This window comes from Vipera berus (assembly GCF_964194415.1).
Source record: "Vipera berus genome assembly, chromosome: 1".
NCBI lineage: Eukaryota > Metazoa > Chordata > Lepidosauria > Squamata > Viperidae > Vipera > Vipera berus.
In genome coordinates this window covers 323569526-323592161 of record NC_138202.1, presented here as the reverse complement: position 1 = coordinate 323592161, position 22636 = coordinate 323569526, and the positions used below count along the sequence as shown (strand labels likewise).

At 40.7% G+C, this 22636-nt stretch overlaps 1 protein-coding gene across 1 annotated transcript in view; it reads right to left on the bottom strand.

Moving 5' to 3' along the window:
* The window catches only part of FOXN2 (forkhead box N2), a 50948-nt gene that overhangs the window by 14369 nt on the left and 13943 nt on the right, over positions 1 to 22636 (bottom strand). The window contains exons 2-3 of the mRNA XM_081313751.1: positions 20963 to 21510; positions 363 to 487 (exon numbers count right to left, since the gene is read on the bottom strand). Of these exons, the coding sequence (XP_081169877.1) occupies positions 363 to 487; positions 20963 to 21496 (659 nt within the window). The 5' untranslated portion in view covers positions 21497 to 21510. The remainder of the gene's footprint in view (positions 1 to 362; positions 488 to 20962; positions 21511 to 22636) is intronic.

Here is a 22636-nt window from a genome sequence, read left to right as displayed (position 1 = left end):
CCCAGTAACTATGATAAAAGGCTGACTATTGAGATGAAAATCTAAAACTGCCTTGTTCAGTGCTTGGTCTCCTGTATTCTTTGACTGAGGTATGCTGATGGGGAGTAAACTCAATGCATTTGAGGACAAGGAATGGAGGGTCTCTTCTCTGGACATGGAAGGCATTTCTGCCTACAAAATATAGGATCTGCCATTGAATATGAGCTGTTCTCCAACTTTCAAAAAATTTAAAAGAAAAACATAGAAAGACAGCTTTCTGTCACAGTCTTGTCAAAATACAACCTGTCCCATCTTCTCTTTAGCAATATTATCTGGAAAACTTTTTCCTCCAACAATGTACTGCTTGGAAAAAGAAATCCTACCTTAGTGGTGATGCTGGTGGGGTATAAAATGCAAACGCAGAGGGAAACGGTTGCTTCTTCAGAGCCTGTACAAGGTTTGGTTTATATTCTGGATCCACACACCACAATGAACCTTTTCCGTTCACCTAGGAAACAACCCTGCATTAGTACTGATTACAGGCAGTTTCAATAGGACCATCAGATCTAAAAGTGTGTTACACTCCACAGGTGTTTGTATAAAACACAATATATCACTATTTTTATGTTTAAAGACCTTAGGATGAATGTGAACACAGCTGGAGTCACACTTCTCTGAATCAACGTGGTCAATGGATCACTGCGGCATCATTACTGCAATCCCACCTCTTTGGCACTGTATTCATCACTGGTAACAGCAGCAGAAGACCTACAAGACAGCTGCCATTCCTACAGGTCTGTGCCTCTCCAGAAGACAGATTGACCTCAGAAATGTGATAGGAAAAGAAAGGGCTTGTAACTTTCCTCACAAGTGTTTTTCTTTTTCTCATGGCAGCACTGGGGTCATATTTATGGACAAATACACGGTTAAAACCTTTTAAATCTAATGTTCACCCACTTGAAAAATTGGGATATTTTTTTTTGCCACTACCAAACTTAAAAAAAACCCAGCCTTTTCTTCAACACAATGGATACCTTACATGCCAAGCTTCTCCAACCTGTAACTATAGTTTCATATAGATTCAAGGTACTAGTAATGGTGTTTAAAGCCCTTCATGGCAGGGGTCCGGAGTACCTTAGGGAACACCTGCTGCCGGCATCAACTTCCCTCCGCCCTGTGCATTCCCACAGAGAGGACCTCCTCAGGGTGCCACCGGTCAGAGAATGCCGATTGGTGGCCCCCAGGGGGAGATCCTTCTCTGTGGGCGCCCCGGAGCTATGGAATCAGCTACCGGTTGAGCTCCGGACGGCGCCCGATCTTCGCTCCTTTCGCCGCGAGCTAAAAACATACTTTTTTGAACAAGCTGGCCTGGCCTGATGGGGGACTGGGGGGGTCATTATTGTTATTTAATTGGGGTTTTTAAGATGTATTTTTAGTATATGGGCATGTATTTAATTATTTTTTAACTTTTGTAATCTTGTATTTTTATTCTTGCCCTGTTCACCGCCCTGAGTCCTTCGGGAGAAGGGCGGTATAGAAATATTATTAAATTAAATTAAAATTAAATTAAAATAAGATATTAAAAATTTTGTATTATTTATGTATCAGATTTATGTCCTGCTTTTCCTTCTGGAGCCCAAGATAACATACCGTCAGCCCCACTCGGCAAACCAGACCAGGAATTCAACTCCACATGAAGGCTAAAACTGTTTTCATTTAGATTGGCTATAATAACAAGATTCTGAAAGTTTGATTGTGCTGTACCTTCCCTTCCTCCATCTTGTACTTCAGTGTCTTTGATGTTTAGTATTAGGATAATCAAAATGGAATAAAAAATATAACTTTTTGTTTGCACTTTGTAATACAGGGTTTGAAAATGCAACCTTCCTTAACTTGGAGTCATCCAAATCTGTTGGGCTACAGGTAGTCCTTAAGATGTAATGGAACCCAGAATTTCTGTTGCACATCATGAGAGTTGTAACCTGAGGCACCCACGTGACCAACCCGATTTTACATTTTTTGCAGCAGTTGTTAAACAAACACAATGGTCATTAAGCAAACCCATTGTCTGCAATTGTTTCCCCCCCCCCCCGAAACTAGAAGTAAACACTAGTTTCCAGAAAATAATGCAAATTGTGGTCACATCACTGTGGGATGCTGCAAACAGCCATAAATGCGGGCCAGTTGCCAAGTGACCACAATGGGATCTAGTGACTGAGGGGGGAGGGTTGTTGGAACTTCAAATCCCAGTCATAAGTATCTTTTGGGGGATCCATTGTAACTTTGAACAGTTGCTAAGCAGCCGATCGTAAGTCGAAGACTACCTGTGATACAATGCTGATCATCTCCAGATAATGTATAAAACTAAAAAAAGTTGTTCTTCCTCAATTTTTGTCAACTAGTTAAACCTTTTGAAAAAGAACCCAGGCATTCCAGGTCACAGAAAATAATCTGCCCACTCTGAATGACAATTTGTATCAGATAAAAACATGGTAACCACCACAGAAAGCAATTCTATCCATTGTAATACATATGGCAAAAAATAGCATTGTATTGTTGTAGTTTGCTCTTCCTGCTGAGCATTATAACAAGGCACATTTCTCTTTTCCAGGGTTGGTTAAGATACCAGGTTAGAATGTGGGAGACTGAGAGTTCTAGTCTTGTCTTAACCATGAAGGCCAGCTGAGTGGTCTTGGGCCAGTCACTCTCTCAGCCCAAGTCACCTCGCAAAATTGTTGTTGGGGGGAAAATAAGAGGAGATAGAAGCGTTGGACATATTTGCCACCTTGAGTTATTTATAAAAATAATAAAGGCAGGATATAAATAAGTAAGTAAGTAAGGCCCAGGATACTTGCAGGACCGTCTGCTCCCAGGAACGACTTCCCATCGCCCTGTGCGCTCACACAGAGAGGGCCTCCTCAGGGTGCCGTCGGCCAGAGAATGGGGAGGGCCTTCTCTGTGGGGGCACCTGCCCTGTGGAATCAGCTTCCCCTGGAGCTCCGGATGACCCCAGACCTCCGGTCCTTTCGTCGTGACCTTAAGACATTTCTTTTCCAACAGGCCGACCTGGACTGATGACAATGGGGTTTTTAATCTGGTTTTAAGGTTTTATTAATTGGGGCTATAGATATAGTTTAATTTTAATTTTAATATTTGTATTCTCTTGTATTTTATTGTTGTTAGCCACCCTGAGTCCTTTGGGAGATAGGGCGGCATATAAGTCCCATTAATTAATTAATTAATTAATTAAATTCATTTCCATTGCTGTTTTTTGTTTTTTTAATGGCCCTATTCAGGGAGCATACCAAACATGAGACTAGAATGTAGAGAAAATGTTATCTGCCTGTTTAAAAATAGGCCCCGCTTCTCTAGAACACTCACACATAAGATCTTGAAAAAGCCAACATTTACTTATACAGGTAGTCCTCAACGTACGACTACAATTGAGCCCAAAATTTCTGTTGCTAAGTAGGACAATTGTTAAGTGAATTTTGCCCCATTTTTTTACTTTTCTTGTCATAGTTGTTAAGTGAATCATTGCAGTTGTTAAACTAGTAACACGATTGTTAAGTGAATCTGGCTTCCTCAATGATAGAAGGTTGCAAAAAGTGATCGCATGACCCTGCAACCGTCATAAATATGAGTCAGTTACCAAGCATCTGCATTTTGATTAGGCGATCATGGGGATGCTGCAATGGTCATAAGTGTGAAAAACAATCATAAGTCACTTCTTTCAGTGCTGTTGTAACTTCAAATGGTCACTAAATAAACTGTTGTAAGTCAAGGACTTCCTGTGTGTATTCTGAAAAAGCTATTTTTTAAACAAAAAACAAAAGCAATGTAGCAGTAGTAAAACTGACAAAAAATTGAGACAAAGCCTAGAATAAATTCCTCAAAAATGCATTCTAAAATTATTGACTAAAATTAGATCTTGGCATCTACTCCTTTCCTCATCAGACAAGCACAACTGATTAGGAATGCTTGCTGCAGATTTTGAGCTGTGCTCTTTCCATCAATATCACCCCAGGCCCTGGAAATCTAGTTTTGTCTCTGCAGACCATCCATATTTTGTGTCACCCGTTTAACATACATTGTATCAGGCAAAGATTCAGCAGGCTGGTAAATGCTGAATCAGATTTGAATCCTTTTTCTGACACCCAGGGCCAAACCACTTCCTTCTGCTGGTTTAAATATACTTATCTTGTTCTAGGGCCTAGACCAGGGGTAGGCAACCTTGGCTCTTTTATGACTCGTGGACTTCAACTCCCAGAATTCCTGAGCCAGCTATGCTGGCTCAGGAATTCTGGGAGTTGAAGTCCACGAGTCATAAAAGAGCCGAGGTTGCCGACCCCTGGCCTAGACAATTTGGTTATTCGGTGTCTTTTTCACTTGGGCTTACATGCATGTTATATTAATATTTTGTCTTCAAATGCTTGCTTGGAAGCATTAAAACTGAAGTTGAAAACATCAATAGATAGGATTAATAGAGTAATTTCTTAATAGCAGCCCTGCGTGTCTTTCTAATTGGCTTTTATTTGGAGAGGCCTTTTGTAAAAGGATGTTTAGGACATAATGCATGCATTCATCCACAGCCATCTCTTTCTCTTCAGACAATGAATAAACAGGCACTATTCCAAAATAGCTAAGACTTTTCCTATCGGTTCCCTATCTTCCTTTCGAAGTGCTCAAGGTGAATTAACTGGGGCTGTCTTTTTGTTATTCTTAACAAAATATCTCAAATGAGGTACATCTGGGCAAAAGATATTGCCAACAGCATTTCAGAATTAGATTTCACTGGGGTATAGCTATATAATTGGACTTCATGTTTTTAAAAAAGTATATACTTATTATCCTCCTTTTTCATAGGACTGCCAGCAATTCTTCATCCAGGGAAATCAAAACTATTCCTGCCTCAACTTCAAACAATGATGCATCAAGATGGATTACTGGGTACCTCATTATCTATTTTAAAGGCAAGTTCTAGCGCATGCAAAGACATCACAGGGTGGTAAGTAATCTCATTTCAATTACTGAACCTAATGCACTTTTAATTTTAAATCCTATAAATAAGACCCTGAAAAAGTAGGAATAACCTCAATGGTCCCAATATGCAGGATACTTTTATGAGTTTGCCTTGAACAGTGTTACACTGGGTAGATTTGAATTATTCTTTTGAACAAGGTTATTCCTCTTGAATAATGTAAGAGAGTAAGTTATTTTTCAAATAATAAAAATTTGCACACAGAAAAATACCAGGTTCAACTATTTATGATAATCCTTTGAATAACTTAATTAACAAATTGAGAGAAATCATTCACCATATGGAAAAAATTCCTCAAAATTTATTTACAACAACAACAATAATAATGTTGGAGGTCATCTAGTCCAAACCCCTGCTCAGGCAGGAAACCCTATACCATTTCAAACAAATGGCTGTCCAGTCTCTTCTTAAAAACTTCCAGTGTTGGAGCATTCACAGCTTCTGGAGGCAGGTTGTTCCACTGGTTAATTGTTCTAACTGTCAGGAAATTTCTCCTTAGTTCTAGGTTGCTTCTCTCTTTGATTAGTTTCCATCTATTGCTTCTTGTCCTGCTTTCAGGTGCTTTGGAGAATAGCTTGATTCCCTCTTCTATGTGGCAATCCCTGAGATATTGGAACACTGCTATCATGTCACCCCTTGTCTTTCTCTTCATTAAACTAGAAAAAACCAGGCAACAGGCAACAGGGAGAAAGCAGAGCTGCTTAACTCATACTTTGTGTCAGCCTTCACACAAAAAGAAACTATAGCCCAACACACCAAAAAACTCACTGCAAAAGACATACTAGAAACAAGAATTAAAATAAGCAAGAAAATGGTAAGGGAACACCTATCCAACCTTGACGAATATAAATCACTGGACCCAACAGGCTACATCCCAGAGTTCTGAAAGAGCTGGCAGATGTTATCTCAGAACTGTTGTACCACATCTTTCATAAATCCTGGACCACCGGGGAAGTAAGTACCAGAGGATTGGAAAAGGGCTGATGTGGTCCCCCATCTTCAAGAAAGTGGGGGGGGGGAACGGACCCAGGAAACTACAGACCAATCAGTTTAACATCAATACCTGGGAGGATCTTAGAAAAGATAATCAAAAAAGAGATCTGCAAACAACTAGAAGCAAACAAAGTCATAACTAGTAGCCAGCACGGGTTGTTTAAAACAGATCATGCCAAACCAATCTCATCTCATTCTTCAGTAACTAAACTAGTAGACCAGCGAAACACAGTGGACGTAGTATACTTAGATTTCAGTAAGGCATTTGACAAGGTAGATCACAACCTACTCCTTGGTAAACTAGGAAAAGGTGGATTAGACCACATCACCACCAGATGGATCTGTAGCTGGCTAACAAACCGTACTAAACGAGTAGGCATCAATGGCACTACATCCACATGGAGAGAAGTAAGCAGTGGAGTACCACAAGGTTCTGTCTTAGGCCCAGTACTCTTCAATATCTTCATCAATGACTTAGATGAGAGAATAGAAGGGGAACTCATCAAATTTGCAGATGATACCAAACTGGCAGGAGTAGCCAACAACCCAGAAGACAAACTCAGGATCCAAAAAGATCTCAACCAACTTGAACAATGGGCCCTATCCAACAAAATGAGTTTCAATGTAGAGAAAAGCAAAGTCTTACATTTAGGCAGGAAAAACCAAAGGCACAAATACAGATTGGGCAAGACCTGGCTTAAAAACAGTAACTGTGAGAAGGACCTTGGAGTCCTAGTGGACAATGACTATGAGCCAGCAGTGTGCAGCAGCAGCCAAAAAAGCTAATACAATCCTGGATTGTATAAACAGAGGCATAGAATCAAGATCACACAAAGTATTATTACCGCTTTATAAAACCCTAGTAAGATCACACCTGGAATCCTGCAGCCAATTTTGGCCACCATCTCACCAAAAAGATGTTGAGAGTTTGGAAAAAATTCAGAGAAAGCAACTAAGATGATCAAAGGCCTGGAGGCTAAAACACACGAAGAACGGCTACGGGACTTGGGTTTGGCTAGTCTAAAGAAAAGAAGAAATAGGGGAGACATGATAGCAGTGTTCCAGTATCTCAGGGGGTGCCACAAGGCAGAGTGGGCCAGGTTGTTCACCAAAGCACCAGACGGGAGGATGAGAAACAATGGTTGGAAACTGATCAAAGAGAGAAGCAACCTGGAATTAAGGAGAAACTTCCTGACAGTGAGGACAATCAACCAGTGGAATAGCTTACCCCCAGAAATCATGGGTGCTCCATCACTGGAGATTTTTAAGAAGAGACTAGACATTCACCTGTCTGATAGGATCTCCTGCTTGAGTAGGGGGTTGGACTAGAAGACCTCCAAGGTCCCTTCCATCTCTATTCTATTCTATTCTATTCTATTCTATTCTATTCTATTCTATTCTATTCTATTCTATTCTATTCTATTAATTCCAGCAACCGTTCCTTATATGTTTTAGCCTCCAGTCCCCTAATCATCTTAGTTGCTGTTCTCTGTACTCTTTCTAGAGTCTCAACATCTGTTTTATATCATGGTGACCAAAGCTGGATGCAGTATTCCCAGTGTGGCCTTACCAAGGCATTGTAAAGTAGTATTAACACTTCATGTGATCTTGATTCTATCCCTCCGTTAATGCATCCTTGTACTGTGTTAGCTTTTTTGGCAGCTGCAGCACACTGCTGGCTCATATTTAAGTAATTGTCCACTAGGACTCTGAGATCCCTCTCACGTTGAGCAAGGTACCCCCTACACGATACCTGCGCATTTGTTTTTTCTTGCCTAAATGTAGAACCTTACTTTTTTCACCACTGAATTTAATTTTGTTAGATAGCACCCAGTGTTCAAGTCTGTCCATATCCTCCTGTATCTTAAGCCTATCTTCTGGAGTGCTGGCTATTCCTGCCAGCTTGGTGTCATCTGAAAATTTGATGAGTTCCCATCTATCCCCTCATCCAAATCATTGATGAAGATGTTGAAGAGCATCTTTATATATAGCTGCCCTTCTTGAACCAAACTCTGGGTGTCTCATAACCCCAAAATAAAACAAAATCTATCTACAATAATAAAACATCAAAAAAAGAAGATTTGGCATCACAACTAACTTTCCCATGTAACCCACAAGTTCATCTCATCAATCTCAACCTAACACAACGTTTGGAGAAAAAGACAGATCTTAAGTATTTTTCCGAAGGTTGAGTGGGGGCTACTAATAATCCTCTGGGGGAAGGGTGTTCCATATGACAGGTGCTGCCACAGAAATGGCATGTTTTGTAAAATAACAACATTTAACTGAGGGGATGCCCATTCTATCCAATCTGAGAGGCAGTCATAAAAATAACCGAGTCCTATATCATATAGGACTTTAACTGTAATAATCAGCACACAGTAATAATTTCACCCAGAAGAATATTGGAAGCCAATGCAACTCCCACAAGAGATGTAACATGTGTGTTCTTCATGACACTAAATTCTGGATCAGTTGTAATTCTGGACGGTCTTCAAGGGAAATTCCATGTAGAGTGTGTTTCAATAAATCAAGTTAGTTACTGTTTTCAGGAAAAAAGTCTCCAACTTGATTCTAGCCCCAGAATTCCCATTTATGTTCATGTGTCCAATAGCTTTAGCAGAAATTTTCAAAGAACATACTGCTTTTGGAATATTGTAAGTCTTTTCTGGATGGAAAGAATTCATTTAGAGGAAAGCTGTGCTGATGTCAAGCAATAATATTCGATGTTATTTTAAGGTAAACAATGCCTCAGAGTCACTTGAAAAGCCCATACGTTGGAAACTTGACAGCTGATTTCTATGCCATTTCCTATGGACAACCAACCCATCCTTTCTACATCATATATAGCCCCAAGCTGTTTCTCCAAATCGAACTGCTGAAATTCAGTAGAAAAACAAAGAAATTTGATGTACAACCTCTCAACAATTTGGAGAAGGCTGTGATAGTACTCAATTAGAGATTCCCCAAGAGATGTGTATTTGTTTAGCAAATCTCATTTACCTAAGCATTGTATATCAGACCCTGCTTTCTTCAGAATATTTCTGTTAGAAACTTTTTTTAAATGATCTGATCCCTTTTAACATTTGGATCAATATTACAAACAGCATTTCATCAATACAGCAAAGTTTAACATCTGTGGTACATTTGGGAGATCAACCACTGCAAAGACCTCTTTCCTAACACCCTCTATATAGAGGTACATCGTTCTCACGATGAAGATTGCAATTTTAATTCTACCATTTGCTTTAAAAAAGGATAACTTTAGGATTAGTCTTCAAGATTCCTTATAACACGCTTTTTCTAATCTAGTGACCTCCAGATATGTAGAGACCGAGAGTCCCAGAATTCTTTGCCAGTATAATATTTCCAACCTTAGAGGAATCTGGGAATTGCTGTATGAGACAATTTTAAATTCTACAGGTAGCCCTTGACTTTCAAACATTCATTCATTGACTGTTTGAAGTTATGATGGTGTTGAATGAAGGTGGCTACAGCCGGTTATTGGAATTCTGGCCATCCCAGCATCTTCACAGTCATGTGATTGTGATCTTGAAGCCAGGTTATGCTTACAATTGGTTGCAGTGCCTCATGAAACCATGACTTCCATTTGTGACCCTTCCTGCCAACTTCCTCAAAAGTCAATGAGGAAGCCATCAGGGAATGTCACAAGTCAGTAGGTTTCCCCCACTTGTGCCTTCTCCAAACCCCTTTGCCACACCAGCCATTTGCACATTCCTGTGCACACACACACACACACACACCCAAGCCTCACAGAATTTTCCCCCACTTCTCATACTCCTTCCCTCTCATTACCCCCCCCCCCTTCACATCCTCTTTTACCAGGCAACAGCTATTTTACCTGCCTGCCACCCTGCTTGCAAGCCACTTTACAAGGATGTGCAACTTCCTGCTGGCTTCCCCACTGACTTGGTTGCTGGAAGCTGGCATGAAGCTGCCTCACCTAATAACCATGGGAGTCAGTTAACAGGACTGCAGGGATTGACATCACTAAGCAATGGAGTTTCACTTTACAACTGCATCACTTAGCAATGGAAATTTTGGACCCAATTGCTCTCATTAGTCAAGAACTATTGGTGCTCTTGTTCAGAATTTATGTTTCTTTCGTCTCAGTGGATTAGGGAATAAAATACTCCGACAGCAGACTGGCTGAGTGTTCTGGAAACTTTAATCCAAGCATGTAGGAAGGACACCAGTACAGAGAAAGTTTCGCAATTAGTCTTTAATATACCAAGAACATAAAGCACCTGTTTAAAAAGTGACCCTTTTACCAGAGGTTTGTAGTGCCAAATAATGCAGACAATTGGCAAATTTTATGTACATTTTTAATATTATGAAACAATTTTTATTTTTCTTGTGCAGTCATACTTCACAGGGGAAAGAGTCCATTTAATTCAGGATGGGTTTTCCATCACCTGAGATGTTCTTATTTATTTAAATAGTCACCCCCAATGGTCAAATAAAGGAAAGGGATAAATGTGTGTGACTTTAAGCTTCTCCATGAAAACTGGCCTCTATGTGAGCTGCAACATTAACTCAGATGGAAAGCCTTACTATCACCATCATACCAGAGATACTTGCAATATAACAAAGAAACATTCAATAAATTTGGCTTGCATATCATGTTTCCACTGCATAAGCAATTCCTCTTTAATTTCTACAAAACCAGTTCTGCAGAACAACTAAAAAAGCCAACTAAGTGCCCTCAGATGCTCCTGAGTTTATATTACATCAAAACATACAAACACTTGGGATCCACCCTCACACTTGTGTTTAAAAAGGCAGAGAAGAGAGATGACATATCCCATCTCCAGCCAGGATCAGCACACCAGATCAGCACAGCTTCCTCCTTGCACTACCAGTCACTCACAAGCCAGCCAAGCAAGAGGAAATGCTACCATGGCAACACAAACCAGGCTGCTTAAAGAGCTGGTACTTTACACATTAAGCTCTCCCTACCACAAACAGCACAACTTTCAAATAAGCCATTTTTCCTACTTTAGGCAACAGAACTAATGCAACATACAATTTCCAGCTTATCTAAAACAACCACAATCCTCCTACTATGCGAACTCTGTAAAGGTACACCCCAAAGCTGGCAAAATTTAAGTCACCTGGACAGGTACCAAAGGAAATCAAGTGTGAATAAATGCACTGGCACTCAATCTGACAGGATGGTTTACATACAAATGGAGAAATTCCTTATATTCATTTCCACTCAGCTGAACGCACGAAAAGCACTAACTAAGCAAAGAACAAATCTACACACATTTCATTTTTCTCTCCCCATCCTCTACACATTCAGTTGGAAGTCCAAAGCAGAGTTGTACTTGTGCTTGCTAGAATATAAATAAAAAGGTAAAGGTTCCCCCGCGCATGCGTGCTAGTCGTTTCCGACTCTAGGGGCCAGTGCTCATCTCTGTTTCAAAGCCGAAGAGCCAGCACTTATCCGAGGACTTCTCCGTGGTCATGTGGCCGGCATGACTAGACGCCAAAGGCGCACGGAATGCTGTTACCTTCCCACCGTAGTGGTCCCTAATTTTCTACTTGCATTTTTACATGCTTTCGAACTGCTAGGTTGGCAGAAGCTGGCACGAGTAACAGGCGCTCACTCTGTTATGCGGCACTCGGGATTCGACCCGCCAAACTGCCGACCTTCTGATCGACAAGCTCAGCGTCCTAACCCACTGAGCCACCACGTCCCTTAGAATATAAATACAGCTCTATAATAAAAGTTGTCCAGGACTGTGAAGTTCAATTTATGTTCAAGCCATGTATGGCCCCCTTTTAAATCTCACAGCTGAACCCATGGAAAACTGGGAGAATAAAGATAGTCTCATCTCTAATTTGAAGCCTTGCGCACTTTCCATTGAACATCTATAGAGGACATAGGGAATGGCCTTGAAGCACAGGAGGAAGAGTTACTACCACAGCAACAGTAAGATAAGAAGGTCTTGAATCTGTAATTGAGTAATACTGGTAAGACAGAATGTATCAAGCAAGCCCTTTCCTAGTTCACATGAAGATAAAGTGAGGGAGGAGGAAACACATTCAGATTTGGAGGCCTGTTACTATAGATGTTACAGTAAAAGTAGTCCCAAAAACATTTTTTCAAAAGGCAACTAGACTTTGTTTTCCCTTGAAGACATTTCACTTCTCATCTAAGAAGCTTCTTTAGTTCGGAAGAAGTCCAACTGCCTTTTGAAAAAACACTTTTTGGGACAATCATGACCTAGATCAGGGGTCTTCAAACTTGGCCCTTTTATGACTTGTGGACTTCAACTCCCAGAATTCCTCAGCCAGACAAGCTGGCTGAGGAATTCTGGGAGTTGAAGTCCACAAGTCATAAAAGGGCCAAGTTTGAAGACCCCTGACCTAGATGACTGAGAATCTCCATAGACAATAAAGTAGTCCAAACCCATGTGGTGTTGGTTTCATAGTCTGGTCTACCTTGCAGGGCTCCAGTACTCCATTTTTTTCAACCAGCTTAGTGGGATGCAATTGCTGCCCTAATTTGCAATCTCTTTGCATCTTCATTTCTCTTAAACGCATTTATTTTTATACTTGCTTTTTCTAGCATATCAAACTGTACAATTTGTAATTTCATGATTACATGCTACTTCCATCAATATGTAAATATTTGTTCATATTTCCCACAAATAATTATGTTTTGGGGCTCACTGCTCATAAATAACATCACAACGTGCTTCACGATTGTCAGCTTAGTATACTTTGTTTTGTGCATTGGTTTAAAGAATACGCATTTTGTAAATTTGCAATAAAATGAGAAGTTAACTGATTTCCCACCCATCCCTAGTTTAGTTAGATGTAGTTTATGAGTCATCAAATCAAGTGTTAAGCAATAGCAAAAAAACCAATGACAACCCACTACACTGATTATTGCTTGATTCTTGTAGCCCAGCCAATGATGCCACCTAGCTACACCTAAATCCCTCTTTACAAAAATTAATCCACATTTCTTATTAGCTATCACAAGCATTGTAAAATATACCGATAGTTATAAGAACAAATCCAACACATTAACTTAAAAATCTCAAAAGCAGACAAGCTTTCAGCAGTTTTTAATATTTCTTCACCAGCTAAAGTATTAGAAAAATTAAAATTAAAAATAAGGGAATAAAAATACATTAACTACACTGTTAGAATTTAGCTCAAAAGTGTGCAGTTACGTGCAACTCTCGAATTCCTTGGATATAGTTTAGAGAGACATTGAGAAGTTACTATTAAATTGTCATTTTCAATACACTACAGAAAACAGTACATGGTGTATATGATTGGACATTAATCTTATTAACTCTTATTTTATTTTAATTAAAATGAAATATAAGATATAGAAAATCAATTTTAGTTTTTAACCTGGCCTCATTCATTACTTTTTGGGAAACCATCCTGACATGTTATTCAAAGAAGTACTGTTGGAGATGTAACTATTTATATTATACTCTACTGGTCATTGCATACTTGGCTTATATCCAGCCTTATTAAGAATTAAGGAATTAAGAAGGAAAACAATGACTCTTTTCCAGTTCTCAGAAAAATACTCTGCTCTTTTAAGTCTTATCTGAAAGAGTTCACAATGGCCTGCCACACCCTACTTACAGGCAAATTCAGTCACAAAGCTTTTTGCCACCTTATGCTGAATGAAAGAAGCCTAAGTCTTCCTCCCAACACTGAAATTGCAAATGGGGAAGGGTGGGTACAATTCTTCAACTCCAAAGGTGAGTAAACACCTGAATACTTTTTCTTTAATTATATCCTTACTTTGTACAAGCGAAACACCTTGATTCTGAGCTGCCAATGTAATTCAATTACTATAAACACACTGGATTCACAACTCACCTTGTTTTAATGTGGTTGGTTGTATCTTAGTGGGTTGTGTGAAGGAAGAAAGCTGTTTGAAAAACTTAGAAATGGTCCATTTGATATAAGCAAAACAAAACAGAAGTTGGCTTGACTCAGTACACAACTGCAAAATTCGCAACTTAACCTTAAAAACATTTGTTGTTAGTTGCGAAGTCGTGTCCGACCCATTGTGACCCCATGGACAACGTTCCTCCAGGCCTTCCTGTCCTCTACCATCTTCTGGAGTCTATTTAAACTCACGCCTACTGCTTCAGTGACTCCATCCAGCCACCTCATTCTCTGTTGTCCCATTCTTCTCTTGCCCTCAACCTTTCCCAGCATTAGGCTCTTCTCCAGTCAGTCCGTCCTTCTCATTAGGTGGCCAAAGTATTTGAATTTCAACTTCAAGATCTGGCCTTCTAAAGAGCAGTCAGGGTTGTTCTCCTCTAGGACTGACCGGTTTGAACGCCATGCAATCCAAGGGACTCGCAGGAGTCTTCTCCAGCACCACAGTTCAAAGGTCTCAATTCTTTGGCACTCAGCCTTTCTTATGGTCCAACTTTCACAGCCATACATTGCAACTGGGAAGACCATAGCCTTGACTATATGCACTTTTGTTGGCAGGGTGATGTCTCTGCTTTTTAGTGTGCTATCTAGATTTGCCATGGCTTTCCTCCCTAGGAGCAAGCGTGTTTTTAATTTCTTGGCTGCAGTCCCCATCTGCGATGATCTTGGAGTCCAGGGAAATAAAATCTGTCACTACCTCCATTTCTTCCCTATCTATTTGCCAGGAATTGAGAGGGCCGGATGCCATGATCTTGGTTTCCTTAATGTTAAATTTCAAGCCAACTTTTGCACTCTCCTGTTGTGATTCAGGGTCAGCCTGTGGGTTCGGCAGTTGGGTCGGACGACTCAGAGGAGGAGGAGGGGGGTGTTGAAGAGCTTGCTGAGGGGATTGGACAGCTTGTTGAGAGCCCCCAGCCAGGCCCCTCTCATCTGGTTACGATGCAGACCCAGCTGTGTGAGCCTGACAGCGTGGATGAAGATGACCCTGGCCCTGTTCAAGGACGCCCGACGCAGGAGGCAGTCAGTCAGGAGTAAACAGAGGAAGGCAATGGGGCACCTCGGAAGGAGGCAGAGAGAGGCCACGCCCTGAACTGTATTTAAGGGGAATGTGTGGGAGGGCTGGTTTGCTGAAGGCAACCACTTGGATAGTTCCTGTTAAATAGTTCCTGTTTCATAGCTCCTGTTTCATGGTTGGTGTCTGTTTTATGTTAATAAATTTGGCAGGCTTTATTCCAGACTCTTGCCGTTTGTAAAGGGGTTGTCCCTGCCTTTTCTGCAGGGCCGGTAGCAGGCTGGTACAGAACATCTCCTTCTTCACCCGGCTCTTTAGTTCCTCTTCACTTTCTGCCATTAGAGTGATATTATCTGCATATCGTAGGTTGTTGATATTTCTCCTGGCAATCTTAATTCCAACTTTTGATTCATCTAACCCTGCCTTTCTCATGATGTGCTCTGCATATAAGTTAAATAGGCAAGGCGACAGTATACAGCCTTGCCGGACTCCTTTCCCAATTTTGAACCAATCAGTGGTTCAGTGTCCAGTTGTCACTGTTGCTTCTTGACCTGCATATAGGTTTCTCAAGAGACAAATAAGATGGTCTGGTACGCCCATATCTTTAAGAACTTGCCACAGTTTGTTATGATCCACACAATCAAATGCTTTAGCATAGTCAATGAAGCAGAAGGAGATGTTTTTCTGGAACTCCCTAGCTTTCTCCATGATCCAGCGTATGTTGGCAATTTGATCTCTAGTTCCTCTGCCTCTTCGAAATCCTGTCTGTACTTCTGGTATTTCTCGATCCACATACTGCTGAAGTCTAGCTTGTAGGAGTTTAAGCATGACTTTACTAGTATGTGAAATGAGTGCAATGGTGCGATAGTTTGAACATTCTTTGGCACTGCCTTTCTTTGGAATTGGAATGTAAACTGATCTTTTCCAATCCTGTGGCCACTGTTGAGTTTTCCAAATTTGCTGGCAAATTGAGTGTAGCACTTTTACTGCATCGTCTTTTAAAATTTTGAATAGCTCAGCTGGAATACTGTCACCTCCACTAACTTTGTTGTTGCTCAGCTTTCCTAAGACCCACTTCACTTCACATTCTAGGATGTCTGGCTCAAGGTCATTGACCACCTCATTGTGGTTATCAAGGATGTTAAGCTCATTCTTGTATAGTTCTTCTGTGTAATTTTGCCATCTCTTCTTAATCTCTTCTGCCTCTGTTAGGTCCCTGCCATTTTGGTCCTTTTATCATGCCCATTTTTGCATGAAACGTTCCCTTCATCTCTCCAATTTTCTTGAAGAGATCTCTGGTCCTCCCTATTCTATTGTTTTCTTCTATTTCTTTGCACTGTTCATTTAAGAAGGCATTCTTATCTCTTCTAGCTATTCTCTGGAATTCTGCATTCAATTGGGCGTATCTTTCTTTTTCTCCCTTGCCTTTTGCTTCCCTCCTTTCTTCAGTTATTTGCAGAGCTTCTTCAGACAGCCATTTTGCTTTCTTGCATTTTTTTTTCCTTTGGGATGGTTTTAGTTGCTACCTCTTGTACAATGTTGCGAACCTCCATCCGTAGTTCTTCAGGCACTCTGTCTATCAGATCTAATTCCTTAAATCTATTTGTCACCTCTACTGTATATTTATCAGAGATATGATTTAGTTCATACCTGAGTGGTCTAGTGCTTTTCCCTACTTTCTTAGTTTAAGCCTAAATTTTGCAAACGAGAAGCTCCTGGTCTGAGCCACAGTCAGCTCCTGGTCTTGTTTTTACTGACTGTATAGAGCTTTTCCATCTTTGACTGCAAAGCACATAGTCAATCTGATTTCTGTGTTGACCGTCTGGTGATGTTCATGTGTAGAGCCGTCTCTTGGGTTGTTGGAAAAGAGTGTTTGCTATGACCATCGTATTCTCTTGACAAAATTCTATTAGCCTGTGCCCTGCTTCATTTTGTACTCCAAAGCCAAACTTGCCTATTATTCCAGTTATCTTTTAGCTTCCTACTTTAACATTCCAATCCCCCACGATGATAAGGACATCATTTTTTGGTGTTAGTTCTATAAGGTGCTGTAGGGCTTCATAAAACCGGTCAGTTTCATCCTCTTCAGCACTGGTGGTTGCGTCATAGACGTGGACTACTGTGATATTGAATGGTTTGCCTTGGATTCGAACTGAGATCATTCTGTCATTTTGGCGATTGTATCCCAGTATTGCTTTTCCTACACTTTTATTGACTATGAAGGCTACTCCATTTCTTCTGAGGGATTCTTGCCCGCAGTATACCTGATGGTCATCTGAATTAAATTCACCCATTCCTGTTCATTTTAGTTTGCTGATTCCTAAGATGTCGATGTTCAGTCTTGTCATCTCTTGTTTGACCACATCCAGCTTTCCTTGATTCATGGATCTTACATTCCAGGTTCCTATGGAGAAAAAATCTTTACAGCATCGGACTTTCCTTTCACCACCAGACACATCCACAGCTGAGCGTCCTTTCGGCTTTGGCCCAGTCGCTTCATTCTTTCCGGCGCTACTAGTACTAGCCCTCTGCTCTTTCCCAGTAGCATATTGGACGCCTTCCGACCTGAGGGGATCATCTTCAAGCGTCATATCTTTTTGCCTTTTGGTACTGTCCATGGGGTTTTCATGGCAAAGATACTGGAGTGGGTTGCCATTTCCTTCTCCAGTGGGTCACGTTTTGTCAGAACTCTCTGCTATGACCTGTCCGTCTTGGGTGGCCCTGCACAGCATAGCTCATAGCTTCATTGAATTACGCAAGCCCCTTCGCAACGACAAGGCAGTAATCCATGAAGGGGCTTAAAAACATAACGCCTATAAATATAATTACCTCCAAATATATTATGGCTTAACATGATGAATTCGCTTCCACAATGTATTAAGGCAATGACTGAATTCCCAAAACAGTAAACTGTGAATTAACAAACAATACAGGTAGTCCTCAAGTTACGAATGTCATGGAGCCTGCCAATTACATTTGTAAACTGGAGGAGTCTGTGAAGTGAATCATATAAAATGAACATGAAAACTCCCTTTTGCCTACACATTCGCTAATTCATTGCGCAGGTTGTTAAGTGCACATGAGTTATCTCGGGGGGAAGGCCATGGGGGAGAGTAGTGATGGAACAGGCCACCTGCTTAAGACCACCCAAGGCCTCCTCCAATCCACTGAGATACCTCATGCTCCCCACAATTGTTTTTACCCCCCATCCTGCTGTACCGGGTCACAGGCCCAGTGCTTGTGGAGACTCAGCAGGGTAGGAATAAGCAGGGTGAATGTTGTGCTACAACATTCATAACCTTGTGACTGTGTTGTAAGTACCTGGGGGGGGATGTATGTCGCAACTTTGAATGGTCACTAAGTGAACTATCGTAACTCAAGGATTACAGGTAGTTTATCCCATTGTGTGAACAAATCTAGCACATTATGTGAACCCAGCCTTTATGTCTTCAATGCTCTTCGACTATATCCAAGCTGCAGAAGTATTCAGGCTTGTTCTTAAATTTTCATTCTAAGAGATAGAACCCCATTCTGTTGAGGACAAAGGAAGATATATTCAGCAATATCATCCCAAATTTGCTGGCTCGTAATGCAGGTAATCTCCACAACTAATTACTGTTACCAAGAGAACTATATGGATCCATACACCTTTCCTTTGAGAGCTCAGGTTGAGATACATGGTGCTTCTTCCTCAAACCCAAAGTTTGAATTTCCTTTGGTAAGGCTGGATTTGAACCTGCAATGCCAATCAACTCATTACCTCAATACCTAATTACCTTATTATTTTTTTAAATTGTAGGCAACATACTAGATTTTATGTTGTTTTAAACCTTCATACTGATGACAACCTTGCAATATTTCACCATGATATTAGCATCTGAAGGAAAACACATCATCCAAAATGATGGTGTATACAGTATTTAAAATTATTCCTTTTAATCTGAACTATACAAAACATATGCCCATCATAAATAAATAAATGCAACATCCTGTCCAATTAAGGCTCTGCCTTTCTATTCTAAATCTTTCACAGTCAAAAACATCTATTACAGCACACTGAATATTTGCCATGTGACTGATTTTCACAGGTGGCTTACGTGTGGGGTTCAATCAAGTAAAGATAGAAAAGATAAGTCTTATCTACATGACACTGAGCAATGGAGAACTTAAAAGTTAGCCACCAGTATCTTGAATTGGACCCAGAAGCAAACTAGTAACTAATCACATCACAGGTGTTAGCACTGTCCAATCTGCTACCTTGCCACAAACAAAATAGAAACTATATATATGGAGAAGATCTGCCAGCTGCAGGTATCAAGTTGTCTATCTAAATATATAATCCAGGGTTTAAATTTTAAGACTTTTGTTTAGAGTTTTTTCAGTCAGTAGAAATCTGGCCATGCTGAGGCTTGGAGGCACCTGATGCTACACAACAGTTCTGTCTAGCCTGAGAACCAGTAATTCCTGACATACCAGTTTAAGCTCTTAAAGATTGGGAAAAACTTGTACCACAAATCTTGGAAAACCTCTAACATTTAGCATTAACAGTACTGAGCTGGGTGGAACAAGGGCTGCCTGGGGAGAAGGTAGCTTCATAGGTATAGAAGTGAGAGAGAAACTGTTAGTGAAGCTGAGGATGGAACTGAAAGGCATACTGTATTTTCCGGCGTATAAGATGACTTTTTAACCCATGAAAATCTTCTCAAAAGTTGGGGGGGTCGTCTTATACGCCCAGTCGTCTTATATGCTGGAAAATAGTACATAAATCAATCGAGCGCCCTCGTTCTTGCAAAGCAACTTCAAGCCTCCTTAGTCCAGTCCCCCCTCCAACGTGACTCTCCCTTCCCACCCCCAAGAGCCTCTAAGCCCCTTCCCCTCCCCCTTGCAAACGCCAGACCCCAGGAGCTCTTGCGTTTATTCCAAAGGGTGGGTGGAAGGAAAAGCCCCTTTTGGCTCCGGCGTGGCTGCAAGTCGACGAGCCTGGGAAGGCACGCCCTCCCCTCTCACTGTGGAGGAAGCATGGCAGGCTGGCGTCGGGCGGGAGCCGGCAGGGCAGTCCTGCGCACACGCGCGCTCCCCAGCTGCTAAGGAGTCCTCGGGGAGCCGTGGCAGGCGCCTCACGCCCTTCCCTCTCGAGGCGGCACCGGCGGAGCCGTCCAGTGTCGGGCGGGAACCGGCAGGGCTTTGCACCATCTGCATCAGACGGGTCTGAATCGGGCTTGTGTCGGACACTTGGCAACTGGCATGTAAGTATTTTCCGGCGTATAAGACGAAAAATCTTGAAAATCTTCTCAAAAGTCAGGGGTCGTCTTATACGCCCAGTCGTCTTATACACTGGAAAATACGGTAATCTCATTTCCAGCTGTTCAATTCATGCAAATGTCATTTGTTATCACAGCTTTTGTGGGTACAAATATTTATCATTTGAACTCTATCAAGGGAACATACACAGCATTCTATCCTTCCATTTCACCCCAGCCCACCAAACAACTATCACCTTATGACGTAGACTGAACTGAGAGACAGACATTGCTCTAAAGTTACTCTTACCAATTAGTTTTTTTTTTAATTGGAGCAGTATATTTTTTAATTGGGGCAGCAAATACATACTCACCCACTGAGCTTTTACACCTTAGAACTGACCAACACACTAACTTCTAAACCACATGGGTTGTACATGATGATTAAAAGATGTCAGGCTGTCAAAACAGAATGTAACAGCCTTACATTTACAAGGAGCAGTTTCCTCAACTAGGTCTCTCTCAGATGCACTGACGCTATAATGATTAGGCTGTCTAATCAATATAATTTGAAGTCCTAACATATCTGGAAGGCACCTGGTTTAGCAAAACCAGCATAAGGTAACAAAGACCCCAAAACAATCCATATTTGTTTATGTTCTACTAAACACTTGAATCAAGGGTTCCAATAAAGAAAACAGGTTTACGGTAATTAAAAGAAACACATGTAAACAACTCTAATCTCACCTTGCCATGGCTTCTCTCCACCTTTCGGAAACACTTATTCAGAGAAAGATTATGCCGGACGGAGTTCTTCCAGCCAGTAGGAGCCGTAGCAAAGTATGGGAAGCGTTCCAGAATCCAGCTGTAAATTTCTTTCACTGGCAAGCTTTTATTAGGAGAATGTTCAATTGCCATGTATATAAGAAGGCTGAAAGAATACGGGGGCTTAGATGTGGCAGATTTCTTCTTCGGATTAGAATAGCAGGAGGATGGATATGTTGGCACATTATCCCCCTCAATATCATACAGAGGACTAACAACTGGAAGACCTTCACTTCCCAGGCTGAAGTTCGTTAGGAGATTACTATTTTCATGCAGCCAGTTCAAATTGGTGAGCTCATCGTCTGCTACTTCACTATCCACAGCTGTGGCCTTTGGTCGAGCAGCATCACCTGCCTCCGGCAAGCTTCCCATTCTTTGGATATGCCTTAAACCTGCTGCTTTTTCTACTGGTGTTTCAGCTTTCTTATCCGGAGTCATTCCTGTTACTGGACCCATTTAATCTTGTAGGCCTAGACATAAAAATAAAATATTAAGCATTAAAAGAGAGGTTGTTAGTGGCCCTATATTTAGTCTGATCACTGGATCATCTAGTTCAGTATTATCTAAGATTTCTATTTTAACAAATCTTCATCTATATTTTTACAAAATATCTGACAAAAACGGGATACAGATACTCCTTGTTTACTGATTGCCTTGCTTAGCAATTTTTTCCAGTTACAACGATGATGAAAAAGTACCTTTATGACAAACCCTGCATTTACAACTTTCAAAGGTCTGTGAAGCAAATAAAAGTTTATTTATTTATTTAGAAAATTTATATTGCTGCCTATTTGCTCACAGCGACTCTGGGTAGCTTACAAACAATAAAAACACAGTATAAAAATAATAAAAAAACCAATAACACACACACCCCTCCAAGTTGAAATAAGATCATGAGCGCACAGTCAGTTTCACTTAAGGATCACTTTGTTTAATGTCTGAGTTGCCAAACCCAATTGTGGTCACTAAATGAAGACTACTTGTAGTTTTATTAATGGTGAAATAGTGATTTATTTAGTTTTGAATCATGTGATAGTCAGGATTCTTGGCTTTCAAAAAAAGGCATTTCACAGCAAAAATACCCCTCATCTTCACAAGAGTGTGGACTGCTGCTTCTTGGCAGTATTTCTGCCAAGACTCTGCAGCCACATAAATATTTTTTATTATTTATTAAATTTATATGCCCCCAATCTCACTAACAAAGCAAATCATATGACCAATATTGATTCTCCATGTGGCCATTCTAGAAAAGACTGCAAAGAAAAAACCTCTACAAAGTTTTCCATTCCTTAGTGCTTAGAGGATATTGTTGCTACAAAAAGAAAATCAAGAGCTAATAGCACCCACAGAGCAAAAATTCCAAATGGTAAAATATAGTTATTCTGGTAATTATGATTATAACATTTACCATCCTAACAGCTTGAACATTCAAAGCAGACAAGCTAATTACTTCAGCAACTAGTATGAACTTGCAAGGTAGATCAGGATTATTAAAACACTAAAACATCCATTATCTAATCCAAAATCCACACAGGCAACACTTTTATTTAGTTAGCAATGTTCACAAAATATTTGCAAACTTTTAAGTTTCCAGGA